The sequence below is a fragment of the Xyrauchen texanus genome, chromosome 38, assembly GCF_025860055.1.
Source record: "Xyrauchen texanus isolate HMW12.3.18 chromosome 38, RBS_HiC_50CHRs, whole genome shotgun sequence".
In the NCBI taxonomy this organism is placed as follows: Eukaryota; Metazoa; Chordata; class Actinopteri; order Cypriniformes; family Catostomidae; genus Xyrauchen; species Xyrauchen texanus.
This window is the reverse complement of record NC_068313.1, coordinates 29,697,463-29,716,011: the sequence shown is the minus strand read 5'-3', so window position 1 is coordinate 29,716,011 and position 18,549 is coordinate 29,697,463. Positions and strand designations below refer to the sequence as shown.

The window sequence follows — 18,549 nt, the reverse complement described above, 5'->3', positions numbered from 1 at the left end:
ATTTTTATACCAGATAGAAGATTTCCAAAGATTTCCAAACTACTGAAGTTTTGAGTGAGATAGTCTTTGAATAACAGGCCACTATGTTAGTTTGTTTAAAAATAACCACACACAGAGCAAAGTCTGGTGTTTAGTATATTAGCATATGTAACATATGGGCTTCTGTTAAGAGTTTTGTGAAACACATACATGTGTGTTTCTAAAATAATATAGCTTTTCAATTGGATGACATTTCTGTCTTAATAGGAAAGATGTGTTTAACCACTAGGGGGCTGTATTTTGCCATCATTCATGTGTAACACTATCTTGAACAATGCCACATACATTTTTTGTTTTTCAATAAAAAAATAAAATAAACCATTTGTAATTTAAAGATTTCTTTGTTTAATTTCATAGCAAAGTTACATCAAATTAAATTGAGTAATCTTTAACAAAAACAAATTAAAATGTAGGGTACAGCAGGGCTAAAGGCTCCTTTGATTTAATTTTTTCCCAAAACACTAAATAGCAACAAAAACTACCACAGGACTTTAACACCTGTTTGACACTATACTGCAATTTCCTAATCTATAAGATCATTGTGTAATGTCTAAAGGTTGATTTTGAGGCAATTTGATCTAATATTTTATATTTAGTTTTTTATATTGAAAATGTATGTAGCTAATGGATTTCTGGGAAATTATCACATTCATTTTGAGACAACATACTTATTTGTCATATTCAGTTTTTTTTAAAGTGTATATATACACACACACAGGTGGCCAAAAGTTTGAAAATTGGTACTTAAATTTAAATCACCAAAGTGGCATTCAACTGATCACAAAGTATAGTCACATTACTGATGCAAAAAACAGCACATCACTATTTGAAAAAAGTCATTTTTGATCAAATCTAGACAGCAGCCATCACTCCAACACCTTATCCTCGAGTAATCATGCTAAATTGATAATTTGGTACTAGAAAATCACTTGCGATTATATCAAACAGAGTTGAAAGCTATTTAGTTCGTTAAATGGAGCTTACCATTGTCTTTGTGTTTGTTTTTGAGTTGCCAAATTATACAATAGACTGGCATGTCTGTAAGTCAATATTAGGTCAAAAATGGCAAAAAAAATAAATAAACAGAATTCTCTGGAATGACATCTATACAATGCTTGAAATTGCCAAAAGTACTGAAGATTTCATACAAAGGAGTACACTACAGTCTTCAAAGACAAAGGACAACTGACTCTAACAAGGACAGACAGAGATGTGGAAGGCCAGATGTACAACTAAACAAGAGGATAAGCACATCAGAGACTCTAGTTTGAGAAATAGACACCGTATATTTCCTAGCTGACAGCTTCATTGAATTCTACCCGCTCAACACCAGTTTCATGAACAAAAGATAAGACTCAGGGGTGCAGGCCTTATGGGAAGAACTGCAAAGACTTTAAAGTGCATGAAAAGTGCCTGATAAGACAGCCACATCTATGGAAAGTGCTACAGGAAGTGCGGGGTAAAATGTCAACTGAGTATCTGGACAAACTGACAGCTAGAATGCCAAGGATCTGCAAAGCTGTCATTGCTGCACGTGGAGGATCTATTGATGGGAACTCTTTGAAGTAGTTAAAATTTTTTTAAAATTGTAATAGTAATTGTTCATGTTATTAATGTCCTGACTATGCATTTTAATCAGTTGAATGCCACATTGGTGAATAAAAGTACACATTTCTTTCCATTAGAGCAAAATCTGTACATTATTCCAAACTTTTGCCGCCAGTGTGTGTGTGTGTGTGTGTGTGTGTGTATATGTATGTATGTATGTATATATATATATATATAACTTCCACAACTGTCCAATAAGGTTGTAGGAGCTAAAGGCCCTTATTAAACACATTGTTTTTCTTAAGTGGAGGGAATAGATTTGTTATGAAGAATGTTCAAAGTGGGCTCACATTGACTGATCAAATAACAATGGATATGCATTTGTTTATAGAATACTTGAGATGTTATGAAATGTCAATGAAATTAATAAGAAATGATGCACCCTTTTCTGAAATGGTTATTTTGAATAAGCACAATCTTAATTTGTTACTCAAAAATGCATCTTGCTGTCTCAAAAGTATTTGCATAAGTTGAAAAATTGCCCCGTTATCTACACTGTATCAATATAACCCACCTGGGGGCCTTTACCCCATGTGAGGGAGCCTTTTACCCCAGATGTGGGGTAGAAGGCCCCCTCGCCACCTTTTTTAAATAAATTAATTTTTATTCAAAACAACCGTCTGTTGTTATTTCTTTTCACATAAATTATGTTGCACCATTAATATTCAATAAAAATATATATATTTCTCAAATCCTGATACACTTTTTGACCAGAAAAAAGATCATTTTCCTTTAGGTGTGCCTTTAGCCCCGTTGTACCCTATATACATTTTAAGTTTTACTAAATGTAATTCTGTTAAAAATTACACATTTTGGATTATGTTTGCTTTGCATTGCATATGTCTAACCTCAGCTTGTTTTATGAACAATTAATTTATGTTTCGCCCATTATTCCTCTGTTTAAATGTAAATATTTTATGTCAGAACTCCCAGAGTGCAAGAGCCTTTGTCTTGCTCAATGGGGGCCTAAAGACAATCATATTTAAAGCATGATTTTCATTTGGGTTATCCATTTAAACAATAAGGATTTTAAGACATTACTGCATAATTTTCTTCAAAGCTGCTTTGAAACAATGTGTGTTCTGAAAAGTGCTATCTATACAAATAAAACTGACTTGACCTGACTAGATTCAAGTGCGAGCCCGCTCTCTGCTCCATCAGATCATTACAACTTTGTCCTTCCTTTCATTTGCCCTTATTCCTTTCAGCTCTGCTGATTTTGACCATCAAGCAATGCAAATACTCTCTCTCTCTCTCTGACTCCCTGTGTTAGCTCACAGTGAGAGATCACCGCCTACTTAGTGCACTCTCAGCAGGCTGAAGATTAACACTCGGCCAAAGTGTGTCGTTATGTGTGTGTGTATATCTGTCCAGTGTGTATTCTTGTATGTATATGAGGTTGTTTGTGTATTTCTGCACAGTGTGTGTCTGCATAAATTCGAGCATGTGTGTGCGGGGTGGTGATTACATTGCTCTTCCTATGCTTGTTAAAGGATAATACAGCATAAATGTGACCTTTTTGTTGCCAACCTTCTATAAAACCCTCTTTTACATTCCATAGGATGCAGTTCTTTTATGAACTAGAACTGTCCTTGTACATAAAATCACATCCTATTTTAAAAGACTGTGTATTTAATTATATAATTAACCTGGGGGTAATTATATAGCCTTGTAGGAGGCACCTCAAGACTTCCTTTTATTAAATAACAACTAAAGATCAGGAGTGAATAATTAATGACTGGCATATGGATAGGGCAGATTCAAAGAGTGCTCCAAATGTCACAGCTGTGTCTCGGGAGCTGAGGTTTAGGAGTGGTGCAAGTCATCAATTTCAGTAATACTGTCTTGTTTTAGAGTATTTAGAATGAATGGGTAAAGAGAGACTGAATACTGTGGGGGCATTCGAGCTGTATGAGTTGTCATTATGGGCAAATACAAAGTTGTAGCCTACTACAAACAATATCTCATGGATGGATGGATGTATGATTGGATGGGTGGTTAGATAGATAGATGGATGAATGGATGGATGGGAAGGTGGCAGACAGACAGACAGATAGATAGATAGATAGATAGATAGATAGATAGATAGATGGATAGATGGATAGATGGATGGATGGGAAGGTGACAGACAGACAGACAGACAGATAGATAGATAGATAGATAGATAGATAGATAGATAGATAGATAGATAGATAGATAGATAGATGGATGGATGGGAAGGTGGCAGACAGACATACAGACAGATAGATAGATAGATAGATAGATAGATAGATAGATGGATGGATGGATGGATGGATGGATGAGAAGGTGACAGACAGACAGACAGACAGATAGATAGATAGATGGATGGATGGATGGGAAGGTGGCAGATAGATAGATGGATGGATAGATAGATAGATAGATAGATAGATAGATAGATAGATAGATAGATAGATGGATGGGAAGGTGACAGATAGATAGATAGATAGATAGATAGATAGATAGATAGATAGATAGATGGATGGGAAGGTGACAGATAGATAGATAGATAGATAGATAGATAGATAGATAGATAGATAGATATATGGGAAGGTGGCAGACAGACAGACAGACAGACAGACAGATAGATAGATAGATAGATAGATAGATAGATAGATAGATAGATAGATAGATGGATGGATGGGAAGGTGACAGACAGACAGACAGACAGATAGATAGATAGATAGATAGATAGATAGATGGATGGATGGGAAGGTGGCAGACAGACATACAGACAGATAGATAGATAGATAGATAGATAGATAGATAGATAGATAGATAGATAGATAGATAGATAGATGGATGGATGGATGGATGGGAAGGTGGCAGACAGACAGACAGATAGATAGATGGATGGATGGATGGATAGATTGATTTAGAGTTTTGCATAATTTTGTTTATTATGCATCAGCTGGAAGGCATTTGAAAACAATTTTAATTCAGTGAAAGTGATTCTGAAAGTGATTCAAAAACTGTATAAATATTATGGATATACATACCCCCCACACACACACACCCCCAGCCTCCCCTTCAGCTATATACAGCAGCGCTGTTCGTCTCTCAGAACCTCAGTTCTCTTGTTGCCTGCTCTGTGTGCGGATCACTGCATTTGGTGGTCAATCTTTCCCACTTTGCTCCCGGCGGATTATAGGATTATGCCGCAGCAGAATTGCTCTTTTCCAATAATCTGATCAGAATCCGGAATAATAGATTCTACAACCTTTAAACTTTATCACGTTTCGCGAACGGCGCGGTAAATAAAGCAACGGCCGAGGAGAGGATTTGCGGAGCGCGTTTTGACCAACAATGTCGCGCAACACCACCAGTTTTTCTCTTCTGTCGTGCAACATGAGCATAGCTGTACAAACCCAACGACTGTGGTTGTGAAAGGGAATGAGACAGTAACTGCCAGATGCTGCAGTTGTTTCTATAGTCAATATATTCAAAGCGTAATCGCTATAGTTTTGGGGTTTTATATTTTGGTGAAGCGCGCTCTAATAGTTTATTAGCACGCTCTAATAGTGTATTCAAAACTGCCCAAAAGATGTAAAAGACTCGAAACATTATAAAAGATTCTAAAGATCCATAAGATTCTAAAAGATTTTAAAAAGATTCTAAAAGATTTCGAAGACTCCTAAGATTCGAAAGAAGATCTTAGACACCGCGCAAGAGGAGTTCAATAGCTCTAAGAGATCAAAGATACGGCTTAAATTGCTTCGACACACACCAGTTATGAAAGTATCCCCTTATGCTTTGTGAAAAATATATAGCCCAACGTGTATTCAGTTTGTGGTTAAACAGCCTCCAATTTCATATTGCGACAAGGGACCGACACACATTACGCGCCCTTTAAAATTGTCTTTTTGCGCGTAAAGTGTCCTGTGCCGCGGGTTTTCCACATTCAACTTACTGGACCCATCGCACGTGTGGATTTTTTTTAGCAGCCGTGGACAATTTGATTTTGAAGTGTATATATAGCTAATTGGATTCAGATGGCACCGATGGAGCGGATCAGGACCTTGGACAGGGTTTGGAGGAGCGTGGTTCTCTTTTACGCACTGCTTATCTTTCTCTCCTGGCCATGTGCGATTGCAGGCAAGAAAAAACTCTACATCGGAGCTCTGTTCCCCATGAGTGGAGGATGGCCCGGTGGTCAGGCGTGTCTCCCCGCTGCTCAGATGGCGTTAGATCTCGTGAACAACCGGAGCGACATTCTGCCGGACTACGAGCTGGAGCTCATTCATTACGACAGTATGGTAAGCACTTGGCAACACTTTACATTTACACTATCCAATTTACACATACTATATGTTATTAGTTATTTATTTGTAATATCAATAACAATACTGATATGATGGGTGAATATACTGTAGTTTTAAAATGTGAGTGCTGGGCAGCTACCTCAAATTTGTTTGACAAACTTTAATGAGCATTGCTAAATTATTAAAATATGTATGCATAAAAACAAAACTGGTCCAGCACATGTGCTTTTAGTGTAGTGGATTTCCCTAGATATCATATTATGCAACGTGACAGTACAAAATCATAACTTACAAAGTATCTGCTGAAGAACTAAATATTGCAGAAAGATTTGTAATATATTTCATGTAATTATTAGATATTCATCATAAAAACAAACCAACCTTATTAGAGACAGAGACGTTGGATTGCTTGCTTCCCAACTCATCTTAATTATAATATAATTTGCATGCATTATGCCAATAATAGTGTTTGTTCAACCATGGCTTTTGGTAAGTACTAGGGAAAGAAGATACACCTATAGTGTATCTTCTGTTCACTTTCCTTTAATTTATTAGTGTAATTTTACTTTAGGCTCAAGAAGTGAAACTTCAGTACCAAACATTATTTTAAGATGCCAAAGGTTCAGCATTTAGCAGGTGTTTCATTAATGTTGTGTGCATGATTGCATCTTGAGATTCAGGAGTTGTGTGAAGTTGAGTGTCAAGTTGACATTGCAGTTGTTGGTACATTAATATTTTACAGCTCACTGCATGTGGCTGTTATCAGCAGCCTTTAAGGCTTCAGCTGCATAAAGTAATTTGGATTCCCAAATATACACCCAAAGTCTTTCACCATGAATGCTTATGTATGCCTTTAGTGTTGTAGAGTTTGCTTCTAACGTTTATTCTGTAGGGTATTTTGTCTGCTTATTTTTAGATGGGGATTTAAAATCCATTTCAAAATGAAGATTAATTCACTACGATATGCACCGCTGGAGAGGAAAATTTCTCCTTGACTTCTGCAAGAAAAAGTTTCAATTCCTTCAGCACCCATAAAGATAGCACAGTTAAATCAGAAAACCATTCTTTGTATATCTTCAAAAATGTTAGTGAGGTTTAATCCTTTGATTATCATACCATAATATCTGATAAAAATATGTGCAAGCATGTGCAATTGTGACATCTCTGGCATCATCGCCCAAGACTATTTAACACTTTGTAAAGTTCAAAGTGGGGCAGTTCAGTGCAAGACATGTTGCATGACATTTCTAAGCACCCCTGTAAGCGAGTAAAAAGTTAAAGAGTGCTCTGACTGGACAGAAATGTGTTGTATCATGGTTGTGATTGGTGAACTGCGCTCTGCATTGCAATCACACTCAGTATAGAGGAAGAATCAGGGAGAGGAAGGTTGGCATGGCAACAGACACTAGTGAAACCACAGTTCAAACAAACTTGCATCCCTGTAGATCATGTAAGGATAAGGAGATGTTTCTGCAGACTCATGTATGAGAGTATGAGTGAGGAGAAAGCTCTGCAGTACCTGTCTGATCACTCATAATCTTGCAGATGAACATGAACTTTTATGCTGAGCAAAGTGCTCTGCCAGTAAACCTGTATTTCATTAAAGGGATAGTTCACCCAAATGTAAGAATTCTGTCTTCATTTACTCACCATCATGTCATTCCAGACCCATTTGACTTTCATATTCAGTGGAGCGGATTGACTGTCTTAGAAGCAGAGGCAACTGAGACTTGTTCTCCACTACCCAGATTTAGGGGAGTAACCGCGCCACCACGAGGACCGAAGTAGTGGGAATTGGGCATTCCAAATTGGGAGAAAAAAAAGGTTACACCACATGACTTGAACAAAATGTGCCTTTTCATAAGAATGGGAAAATAAATATATCAGATGTTCTGCTTTATGTTTTATTTTCTGTTTTATGGTTTTTATGGTCAACATAAACAACAAATTGGCTATCTACATGTTGGTTACACCATGACTTTGTTTTGGTGGACAAAAGCGTTTTTAAAAATGAATCATATTTTAAAACACAATTGTTTCACTACTTAATATTTTAAGAAATAACAATAAAAAAAGATTATTCTGCACTAGTCATGCCAACGACTTCAGGAATTTCAGCTTTTAATGAGACTTTAATGAAATGTTTTCTCTTGACATTCTTTCTCTTGTTGTCTCTTGACACCACATGTTATTTTTTTGTTTTAGCCCTATAAAAACATCAATATGACTTGAAAATATGAAAACTTGCTCATCATAGAAGAGCTCTATTCAAGTAAATGGTTTGTGTGAATTGCATTTTTTTATGTATTTTTAATTGAATAGATCTGGACATAAATGTGCATCACTTCATTGACTATCGGGAAACATGGCCATAATATGCACCTGTTACCCTCAATTATTGTATTTTATGATGAATCTTGTGAAAAGAATCCCCGTTATGATCATGAAAAAGCTATTTTTCTAGATCACACGCCCAATGTCACAGAAATGCATTTTTTCTACTCCAATAACCGAACAAGTACAGTAAGTTTGGGCTGTTTTCATGAAGGATGCGTAAACAGTGGTGTAACAGTTGTTCTGCACACAAAATACTTTTATGTGCGAAACCCCGAGAAAAAAAAAAAAAGTTAAAAACATGTACACGTTGTAACTGAACACTTGTCATTGCAATATCTTACATTCTGTTCTCTTTCTTTTTTTAAAGAAAGACAAAATATTTCCATCTACTGTTCCCTTGGCGATTTTTGAAAGTGTGTGAAACTTTCGAAAAACTGCATTACCTTCAGTGGTGTAACTTTCATGTGAACACTAGGAAGGACAAATCAACCCATCGCTAAACTCCGACATACCTGCCAGTATTTTCATAAAACCAGTGAGCTCGAGTGCTCATGGTTGCTAGATTGCGTGTCTAAAGCAGCACCCTGGCAGAATATTTCATAACTGTTCAAATGACAAGATTTAATAGGTGGATTTCACCTATAGAAATTTGGGGGAGGCGTTATAAGGGGGATGCAATGGGTATTTCTTGCAACAAGGGGGATGCCATCCCCTCACATCCAGCCTCAACTGAAGCCCTGGTTCTCCTGTATGTAAAGGTTAAAAAAACAAAACCTTATTTAGCAGTTGCTTTTATCCCAAGCGAATAAAAAATTAGGAAAAGCACAAGCAATTTGTCATACAGGAGCCAACAATATAAGCGGTACCACAATTTCAAAATGGAATGAAAACATTGCAGTTTTGCAAACCAGAAATAATCAACTTTTTTCTAAAAATGTCAGCATATAACCTATGATCTACAGTAAGTCTCCATCTTTCGGTTTTTATATTATTTTAATCGTAATAAAAATTCAAGACATTGTGCACAAGAAGAAAAATGCAATAACGGAGAAGGCAGAGTGTCGATATTGTATAAATGTCAAAGTTTTAGTGTGCATTGGAGACTGAAGAGCAGGTGGGAAAGGCTCAGACTCCTTGACATTTAAGGCAGCAGATATTTCCAGCATTCTCTCTTGATTGGGGAGAACTTCATACCTGAATGAGATTCTAATCAAAATTGCTTCTGGTGTCAGAAATGTAATTACAAAGGGAGAAAATCTAATTTGATGTGGAGTTTGCATTTAATTACTGTTCAAAGAATCTCAGGCATGTTGTGGCATTCTTATAATCTCTATCAAACAACCAATTATCACGCAGAGCAATGTTTTCAGCAAAACATGAAAGTCACCCCCAAATTCTCAATTTAATTTGACATTTGTTGAACATTTATTTTATAAATGGATGTTTTTATAACCCATGCCATGCCTTGGGTGCAAAACAAAGATCAAATTATTATTATTTTAAATCTGATGATTCACATATAAAAAACAATTTTGGGGCCATTTTTATTAAACAAATTAATTTAACAAATTAAACTAGTTAATTGTTTGTGTAGATTTTTTGAAATGTGAGTGGTGCTAATGCATGCAAAACCTGCCAGCACAATGCATAAGTGGTTGCTAGAAGATTCTGAGTTGTTGCTAGGTTGTTGTTAGGTTGCTGTCTCTATGATATTTTGGTTGCTATATTGTTCTGGTCCTTCCATCAATGTAAGTCAATGGGAATTTTTTTGCCTGTTTTATCGTTATCATTCTAAAGTCCAATCACATAGATTACTTGGTCCGCACAATATGATACATCATTCATATCTGTTGTATAAACGTTGCGAAAACAAGTTGCATGCCAAAGTTCAATACTTATTGTTTTAGGTTTGTTGATATACCTAACTTGAAATATTACGAATAGTAAAAGTGATGCTTGCCTTAGCAATAATAATAAATGTTGCCAATATATTTGAGGGATTTTGATTTCATTATATTTTCCCCTATAAAAAATATAGCTTTTTATGTTGACTTTTGATTCACTATTTGAACACAAAGGCCATTGGTTACCAGTTTTGGGTAAACTTACTTTTAAAAATAACTCATTAGAATATTGCATTACTCCTTAAAAAGTAACTTAATGAAAAGTAATTTTTTTAATTTTTAATAAAGCATTGCGATACTTTTGCAATACTTTTGTGTTACATTTTTCTCACAGCCATTTTCTCTTCTGCTATGCTTTTCATTCCATACATTAATAGACATTACAAGTCATGCTAGCTACTGTACAACACATGTCAAAACAACATAGTAAACAAACAGATATTTAGAAAGTAGGTCCTCACGTCATATTTATAATAAACAATCAATAACATGAATATGCATGATTTTCTTTTCCATCAATATGGCAGCTAGTATGAATAATGAAGAATAACCAGTGTCTTACTTAAAGCAGTGAGCAGTCCAAAACTTGAACCTGCATCATATATGTCATCAAATGCTGTGGCCATCGACAATGTCAGAGTCAACTTAAGATGTTTTTCAAAAGTCAGGATAAAATTATGTGGGGAATGCCAGCCTAACATGTTCAAGAAATGTGTTTGATAATAAAATAATATTTTCACTTAAGTCATCTCAGTGCAGGCTTGTTTTGAGTTGATCCACGGTGCGTACAGATGCCACTGGTTGACCACATACAACTTCAAAGGTCCATGTTGATACAACCTGTTACGATCCCGTGTTGTCTGCCCCGTGTTTTCTGTTTCACTCGTCACTGATCACGCTCCATGTCACGTTTTCCTTGTTGTCCGCCCCGTGTTTCACTGTCCTTGGCTAAAAACTACAATTCCCACAATTTCCGGCCTCCCTCACTGCCTGCACTCATCATTGTTCTCACCTGTGTCTCGTTCAGTCTTCATTGTGTCTGTGTATTTAACCCTGGTTCTTTGTTTAGTGACTGTCGATCGTTATATGTAGATGTAATGCCTGTTCCTGTATGTGTTTTGACCCTGTGCCTCATTCGTGTTCATGTTTACTCTTGTTTAAATTTCAGTTTCCCATCGTGGATGTTTGTTTTGTTCCAGTGTCTACCTGTCATTTGTATTCATTTATAGTTTCATTAAAACACTAGCCGCACCTGGATCCAGCCCTCTTGTCTTCCCTTCTTCAATTGTAACACAACCTAAATGTAACCGTTTTTAATGACACCAAAATGTCATAAAAGCGGTTTGTTCATGAATCAAACTACGTGTTTGTTATAAAACAAAAATGTAGAATCTTTTTTAGAAACTAAGCCATTTTCTTTTTGTATTCAATCGATGTAGAACGTTGCTTGGAGCCACTGATCCAGAGTCTTTTCTCATCCCATTCTCCCAGTTATGGGGAGCTATAACATGGAGCAGTTCCACTGCATAAGTCAGTGAATTGAGCGAGTATTTCACCCTGTATATCATGTCATGGCCAGTGGAAGACTAGTCTTATAATCCCTCTGCCTAAACGTGTTTACTGATTTTTTAATGCAGTGTGTGTATTAACACATGAATAAATTGCATATCACTCAATTGAATGATAACATTATGCTAAATCACAAAATGTTCCTGGCTTGTATAGCTAATGCGCATGTGCATGAATCTGTATCTAAAAGGTGATTGGCTCTTTTACCTGCAAGGTGGGACTTCCTTTCTACATCCATTGACTGTTGGGTGCTATAGCTTCTTGCTTGGGCGTTCCAATTTCTCCCATTCTTTTAAATAAAAGTGACTCATCTCTGCTAAATAGTCTCTGGCCTCAAACTCTATAGAACTACAATGCCCATCATGCACTACAATGCCCATCCTGATTTCTCGCAATATAGGGGAAGTAGGGGTGTACTAAAGCAACGTGTTACTTTATTTAAAAAGTAACTCCGATGTTATGGTCTAAAATAAAAAAAATTGCATTACTTTACTCGATACTCGAAAAAGTAATCTGATTACGTAACACACATTACTTGTAACACGTTACCCCCAACACTATCGGTCACTATATGGAATTGATTCTGTTCAGGGCTGTAACCACCATGGAGCCTGAGTGGGACATGTTCCCTCCCAAAATTCAGAATTTTGGTCTATAAATATGCATGTTTCAATTGATAGATCTTTAATATTTTAACTCTGATCTTCCTGTTATTGAATATTTGGTTATATCCATCCTTCAGATCTGTGCTGTCGCTGTAGATAATTCTGAACAAACCATAAGGGGTCCAGGAATCACGATTGGCTTGAAATTTCTGTTAGTTTTTTTCTTGAATCACGAACACACCAGCAGGACTGGTCAGAGATGCTTCAAGTTGAGGTCCATCTTATATTTGTGTTGGAGCAGATATTTCCAAGGACCCCCTTGCACAGATACACTCACCCTCTCCAGACTGTTGCCATGGATATATCAAAGCTCAGCCTGCAAACTTTGATCAATTATTAACCATGATAGTGTGAGACAGAGGTAGAGCGAGAGAGACTGATACCCTTATGAGACATTTGTGCCTTCCGTGTTTTAATTGGCATCTGTTTTATCCAGATTGTAACGAGAAGGATTTACATATCCATTGCATGCTTTATTCATTCACATCAGGGTTTCAGAGTCGTAACATTGCAGCTTCAAAATAACAAACCAACACTTGAAAATTAATGTACGGCAGAGCAGCGGATAAATGTTCATTGAGAGTCTGAGTAATGGTAATGCTTGTGAGTGTTTTGCTCTGTTGGAATGAGACATTTAGCGTTTGGTTCTCTATAGTAAACAAAGAGAGCCATTGCTACAGACCTCTCTAGCAGCTTGCGCTTTGTGGAAGTTTTTTATATTATACCATCAAAAAATCTAATTGAATCACAGAACCTCACAGTGTTTCTTTTTTATGTTTTGTTATGTTAAGCCACCTTTATTAGACATGTATAGAGAGTGATAAACCTTTTGGTGAGAAAGAGGGAGAATGGGATCAAAACAACATTTATCAGTATTTTTGATTGTTTTATAGTAGAAATATCTAATCATCCATATTGGGACAAATCAAAGTTGGTTTATTGTCATTTTAGTTCAAACTAAGCAGTGAAATGGTAAAATCCTGTTTATTATGACATGTACAAGTTTTAACAGGACAAATAATAAAACCATTTTAATGTTTTATAGAAACTACAGTTATAACCAGTTCTGTTTAGTTTTGTTTTGTTTTTCTTTGTTGTGAAAAATTTATTTCCCAGCAGGGTAAGAAAAAAAACAATAACTCACGACATTTTCTCTGAATACAAATTCTGAAAACAAGTTTTATTATCTTATATAATTGTAACGTAAAGTTATCTCGTTTTAAGAAAGTTTTGATATTTTACTGGAAACCAAGACAAAAACAATTATTAAATACAGCTGCAAGCAGCAATGATGGGCCCAAGCACCATGGGTCCATTTCCACCCAGTGGCTTTTGGAAAACAATGCAACACATTTGGCATTACATTATTCGAAACTATTTTGAAGCATTTTGGGTAAATATAAGAGGACTATTTTAAAGTCTGTTGAAAGAGACACTTCCTGCTGCCAGGTGGTGGTGCTATGACTGTGATCCAAAATAGTCACATCCATGCGATTAGACCCCAAGACTAAACAGACATCTCAATTTTGATCTAAATCACACATTTCACACAGAAGATATAAGACACTTCCTGTTTCCCTTTTTGCCATTAATTTAATGCCTCTTCATGGCAACTCTGTTCAATATATAAAAAATAAGTTCACAATTTAGCATCTTCAATGTCTTGGTATAATATTGTCTAAATTTGGTGACAGTCTCTTGAATTAGAGTATGGATACCCGAACCGAGCCCGACGGGACCCGACGGTACCCGACGGGCCGGGCCGGGTTCGGACACATATTTTGAAATGACGTTCGGGTTCGGGTCGGGCTCGGTCACGTCCTCGCGATAAGGCATTGAACATTTTCAATTTAAAATGGCTTATTATAATGTTTAACTGGATGCAAATGTTTATTTTTGTGATTAAAATAAATTAAAAATATTACCCTGACATCTATCTTCATGTGTGCGGAAATTTGTTTATGTTGCTGAGACAACGCGCAACACGTGCGTGCATAATATTGCATATTTGGCTACATGTGGCTGGCAGCGCAACGATGGAAGACGTTAAAAAGAAGTTGATGGATTATGTGAATAGATCCCATGTTACAGTTTTATTAGCCACACAGTTTTCGAGAAAAATGGTAAGAGTGATTTTCATTTCAATAAGCTGCATTTGTGTTACGTTAATGTTTTGTTCTGTTAGCTTGGGCAATTTTTGGTAGACCTAGCTTTGTTCATTTAATTTCAATTGGCTATTTGTTTGGGCCTCTTTTGCGCGCCTGTGCTAACATGCGCTTTGTTGGCCGTGTGCGGCGCACGCTGATGCGTTGCGCACATCTGTAAACATTACCGAATGCCTTCCAGTTGCTAAATAAAAGCGGGCTTTCTACACAAACAAACGTACGTGTCATTAGTATGAGAAAAAAAACTAGATTTTTAACTGTGTCGGGCTCGGGTCGGGCTCGGACATACATATCTTAATGACGTTCGGGTTCTGGTCGGGTTCGGTTACTGCCCTGTTGGACGCGGGCCGGGCTCGGACAGAAAAATGTGGCCCGATCCGTACTCTATCTTGAATCCCCTAGTAGGAGTATTTAAAAGTTCAGAGACTGCAATATGAAAAAAAAATCTAAAATGGCTATATATGTACCAATATTGGTGACTGTAGGTGAAAATGGGGGTGCTACAGAGGCCATCTTACATGCACATTTTAAAGGGGGCGCTACAGATATATTTACAAAAATAAATAATAATAATAAAAAAACAAAGATGTGCAGGCCACATTTTAGTTCAGACTCGAAACTCTATTACCTTTGTGCACAGCTCAACATGTTTAAAACATTTGTATTGATCACTGTGCCACAGTTTTGACAGTTACTCTGTGTTGAATGAGGCAACTCAACTCATTAACCACTTCGCATTTAACTAGTCTTTTAAATGAAAATGTTCAGTTACCCTCTGTTAAAACAGACCCAACAAACAAAGTCAGCATTAAGAAATAGAGCATTTTCTGCCCTTTTAAATGGCACTCAGTATTCTAGTCCTGGGACCTGCATAAACTTCAGCACTCTGGAACTTAAAGAACATAAATGCTTTCCTCACGTCAGGCATCTTCAGTTCTTCTCGATGGCTGCTGCTATGAGCTTGTGTTCTGAATAAAGTGTCATATGGAGAGACCTGTGAGCCACATGTGGCTCTTTGAGAAGTTTACGAGATTCATATGATGAGTGATCTTTTTCAGCCAATGAATTAGACATGCCTGCTAAGGCAAGCATCGTTATTACTATTACTCATAATTAATGATAGGGAAATTATTTATTTTAGGACAGAAGACAAAATGACAGTTGACAAACTGATACAGCTTAATGTTGGAACAGATAAACCAGGGATAGGACAGAAAGTAATGCGTAAACTCTGTTTTGAGAGTGTGAAATGAGCCGGGTCAGTTTTAAATCAAACAGGAATATGGCAAATCTAGATTTTCTCAACTTTTGGTTCCGTGACAGAGCGCCACTTTGCAAAATGTGCCTTTTCCTCTACTTTCTTGCTAACACACAATCCCTTTTGAAATCAGTTGATTGGCAGCGTTCTCAGAATAAACGTGACCTCCACACTAAACACCACACGCCTACCTAAGCGTTTGCACAGATTCTTGTTCAGTGATATTTTTAGGGGTCCAAAAGTGTTCCTGTCAGACTTGGTTTTTGAGGCCAACACCATCTCATTAAGTTCTAACTTTAATGAAAATGAAAGTGTATTAGACAGTTCTGGTAATTAGGTGTTTCTGCTGATTGTCACCAAGGGCACAATCTCAGTGTGACTACATCTGCAGCATTCAAGCTTTCACCCCCTCATTTGTGAATCACTTCCTGCTGTATGTGTCACAGTGAACTGCAATGGTCTTTGGTCACCGCTACAGCTCTGCACAGTGTAATGAGATGATTTTTCTGAGGCATCAGATAGTTCCATGTTTCTATGCTGATTCCTTTGATCGTTTATTTATTATGTCATTCTCAAGTGCAGTTTTTACATCTTGCATGCCACAATAAAAAGGACTGTTCACCCAAAAATAAAAACAAACTCAACCATAATTTTCTGACCCTCATCTCTTTTTTAGTGCGATCCAGGAGAGGCCACTAAGCTGCTGTATGACCTACTGTACACAGAGCCAATAAAGATCGTCCTGATGCCAGGCTGCAGCTCTGTTTCTACACTTGTGGCAGAGGCAGCACGCATGTGGAACCTCATAGTGGTGTGTGTGCCATATACATTTCTGTCTAACTCATTATATCTGTATTGCTGATCCTTGGTTTCTCTATGTGCCTTTATTCAATTGTAGAACATTGAACTTCCCTACAAAGCCAAAATACAGTAACTACACCAACACTGAGACAGAGAAAAAATGGCTTTTATAGTTTTTTGATTATCCAGCCAAATATGGATTCAAAAATAGTCTCTTTTTCTCTGAACATGAGCATAGTTGAGCCAAACTTCTGTCACTGGACAAGTCATAGACTAAGAGGCCCGTTGTTGATCATACAGTAACAGAATTTTGACAAAATTCGTAGTTACTGTGTTTTGCCTTTGCAGAATATTATAATGTTTCATATTGGGATAAATAAATTCAAAATTGGTTTAACGTAACTGGTGGAACATAAAAAACATGCACAGGTTTTTACAGGACATGTAATTAAACCATTTTGATGTTGATAACTAGAAGTAGAATGTTTTGTTTTGTGTAAAAATTACTACATTTTGTTAGTTTGTTGCTTTAAAAAATAAAAATAAAACATTTCCCAGTGTAGTATAAATAGAGAGCTTAATTCAAGACATATGATCTGAAAACAAGTCTAGTTAAGATAATTTTATTGGAAGACAATACAAATATAATGTAATATGCAGGTTTTGGCATATAATTATTTATTGTATTTTCTCTCTCAAAATGACTGGATTAACTACAAGTAGATTATGCATTTGGTTTGTGATCTTGTTGAGTTTATGAGTTTGTTGACAGTTTGTATTGAAGAAGCTGATGAATAAAAACAGTCAAAAGAGGCTGTCAAGAAAGCCAGTGAACCAGAAGAGAAATTGAGAAAAGGGATAAAAAGAATAAAATACACAAAATACCCATAGCAATTAAGCAGGATAATCAGCATTTTCTAATTATTCTCTTTCAATCAACTGCCATCCTCCGAGGATTGAACAATTTAGTTAAATAATGTTCATAACCCTGGGTCTGACATATTTCTTCATGTAAATTTGAGAAGTTGGAAAAGTGAGATTACTTTTAACAAACCACCTCTCTAGAGATGTCTGAAATACATAATAACAGAGATAGCTTTTGTTTCAACATTACACCAATATAGTTCAGACAAACTTTGCCAGTGTTTTATTTCTCAAGTAACCTCTTTGAAAAGTTTTTGAAGAAAAAAAAGATACATTTCTGGTTGGCATTACTCTGTCACACCTTCCAAAGTATTCTAACATGAACAACAGATGACAAAGTAGAATGACTAGTAGAATGATTCAATGCTGTCTTCCTCTCTAGTTCTCGTACGGCTCTAGTTCTCCAGCTTTATCTAATCGACAGCGTTTCCCCACTTTCTTCCGTACGCACCCCTCAGCAACTCTGCATAATCCTACCCGTGTGCGGCTCTTCCAGAAGTGGGGATGGACAAAGATCGCTACAATCCAGCAGACCACTGAAGTCTTTACCTCGGTCAGTCCTGCATGCAGAGCTCTCTCTTTTCATTCTGCTCAGTACGGTCATATTGTGCTGTTCTCAATTGCATAGACACTATAATATAATGATATAATATATTATAATTCTCACCATTTGAAAATGTATAAGCAGAATTGTTCACACACCAATCAGAATGTTGTACCAGGATGTATACAAAGGGCTACAGGGGAGTATAATGGCTTGGAAAATGTGGATTACAACAATTCAGGCATTGGTAATGTTGGAGAAATAGGAGAGGTTCAAGAGGTGATGGTGGAGGTGGAGGAGATGAAGGTGGAGAGGAAGAGGAAAGGGATGAGTGTGTAATGAATGTTCAGTGTGTCTGTGAATTTGATGGTTTTGTGAGCCATTAGAAGGGAGCCATTTGTGAGCCATTTGAAGTTTAAAAGGTTGAGGCTTTATTGAGTTTGAAGTTTTGATTT

At 36.7% G+C, this 18,549-nt stretch overlaps 1 protein-coding gene across 1 annotated transcript in view; it reads left to right on the top strand.

Annotated features, from left to right (window-relative positions):
• Positions 1–18,549, top strand: part of LOC127631406 (gamma-aminobutyric acid type B receptor subunit 1-like) — a 67,180-nt gene that overhangs the window by 4,535 nt on the left and 44,096 nt on the right. Inside the window, exons 7-9 of the mRNA XM_052109519.1 lie at positions 5,761–5,921; positions 16,502–16,636; positions 17,933–18,103. Coding sequence (XP_051965479.1) covers positions 5,761–5,921; positions 16,502–16,636; positions 17,933–18,103 — 467 coding nt within the window. The remainder of the gene's footprint in view (positions 1–5,760; positions 5,922–16,501; positions 16,637–17,932; positions 18,104–18,549) is intronic.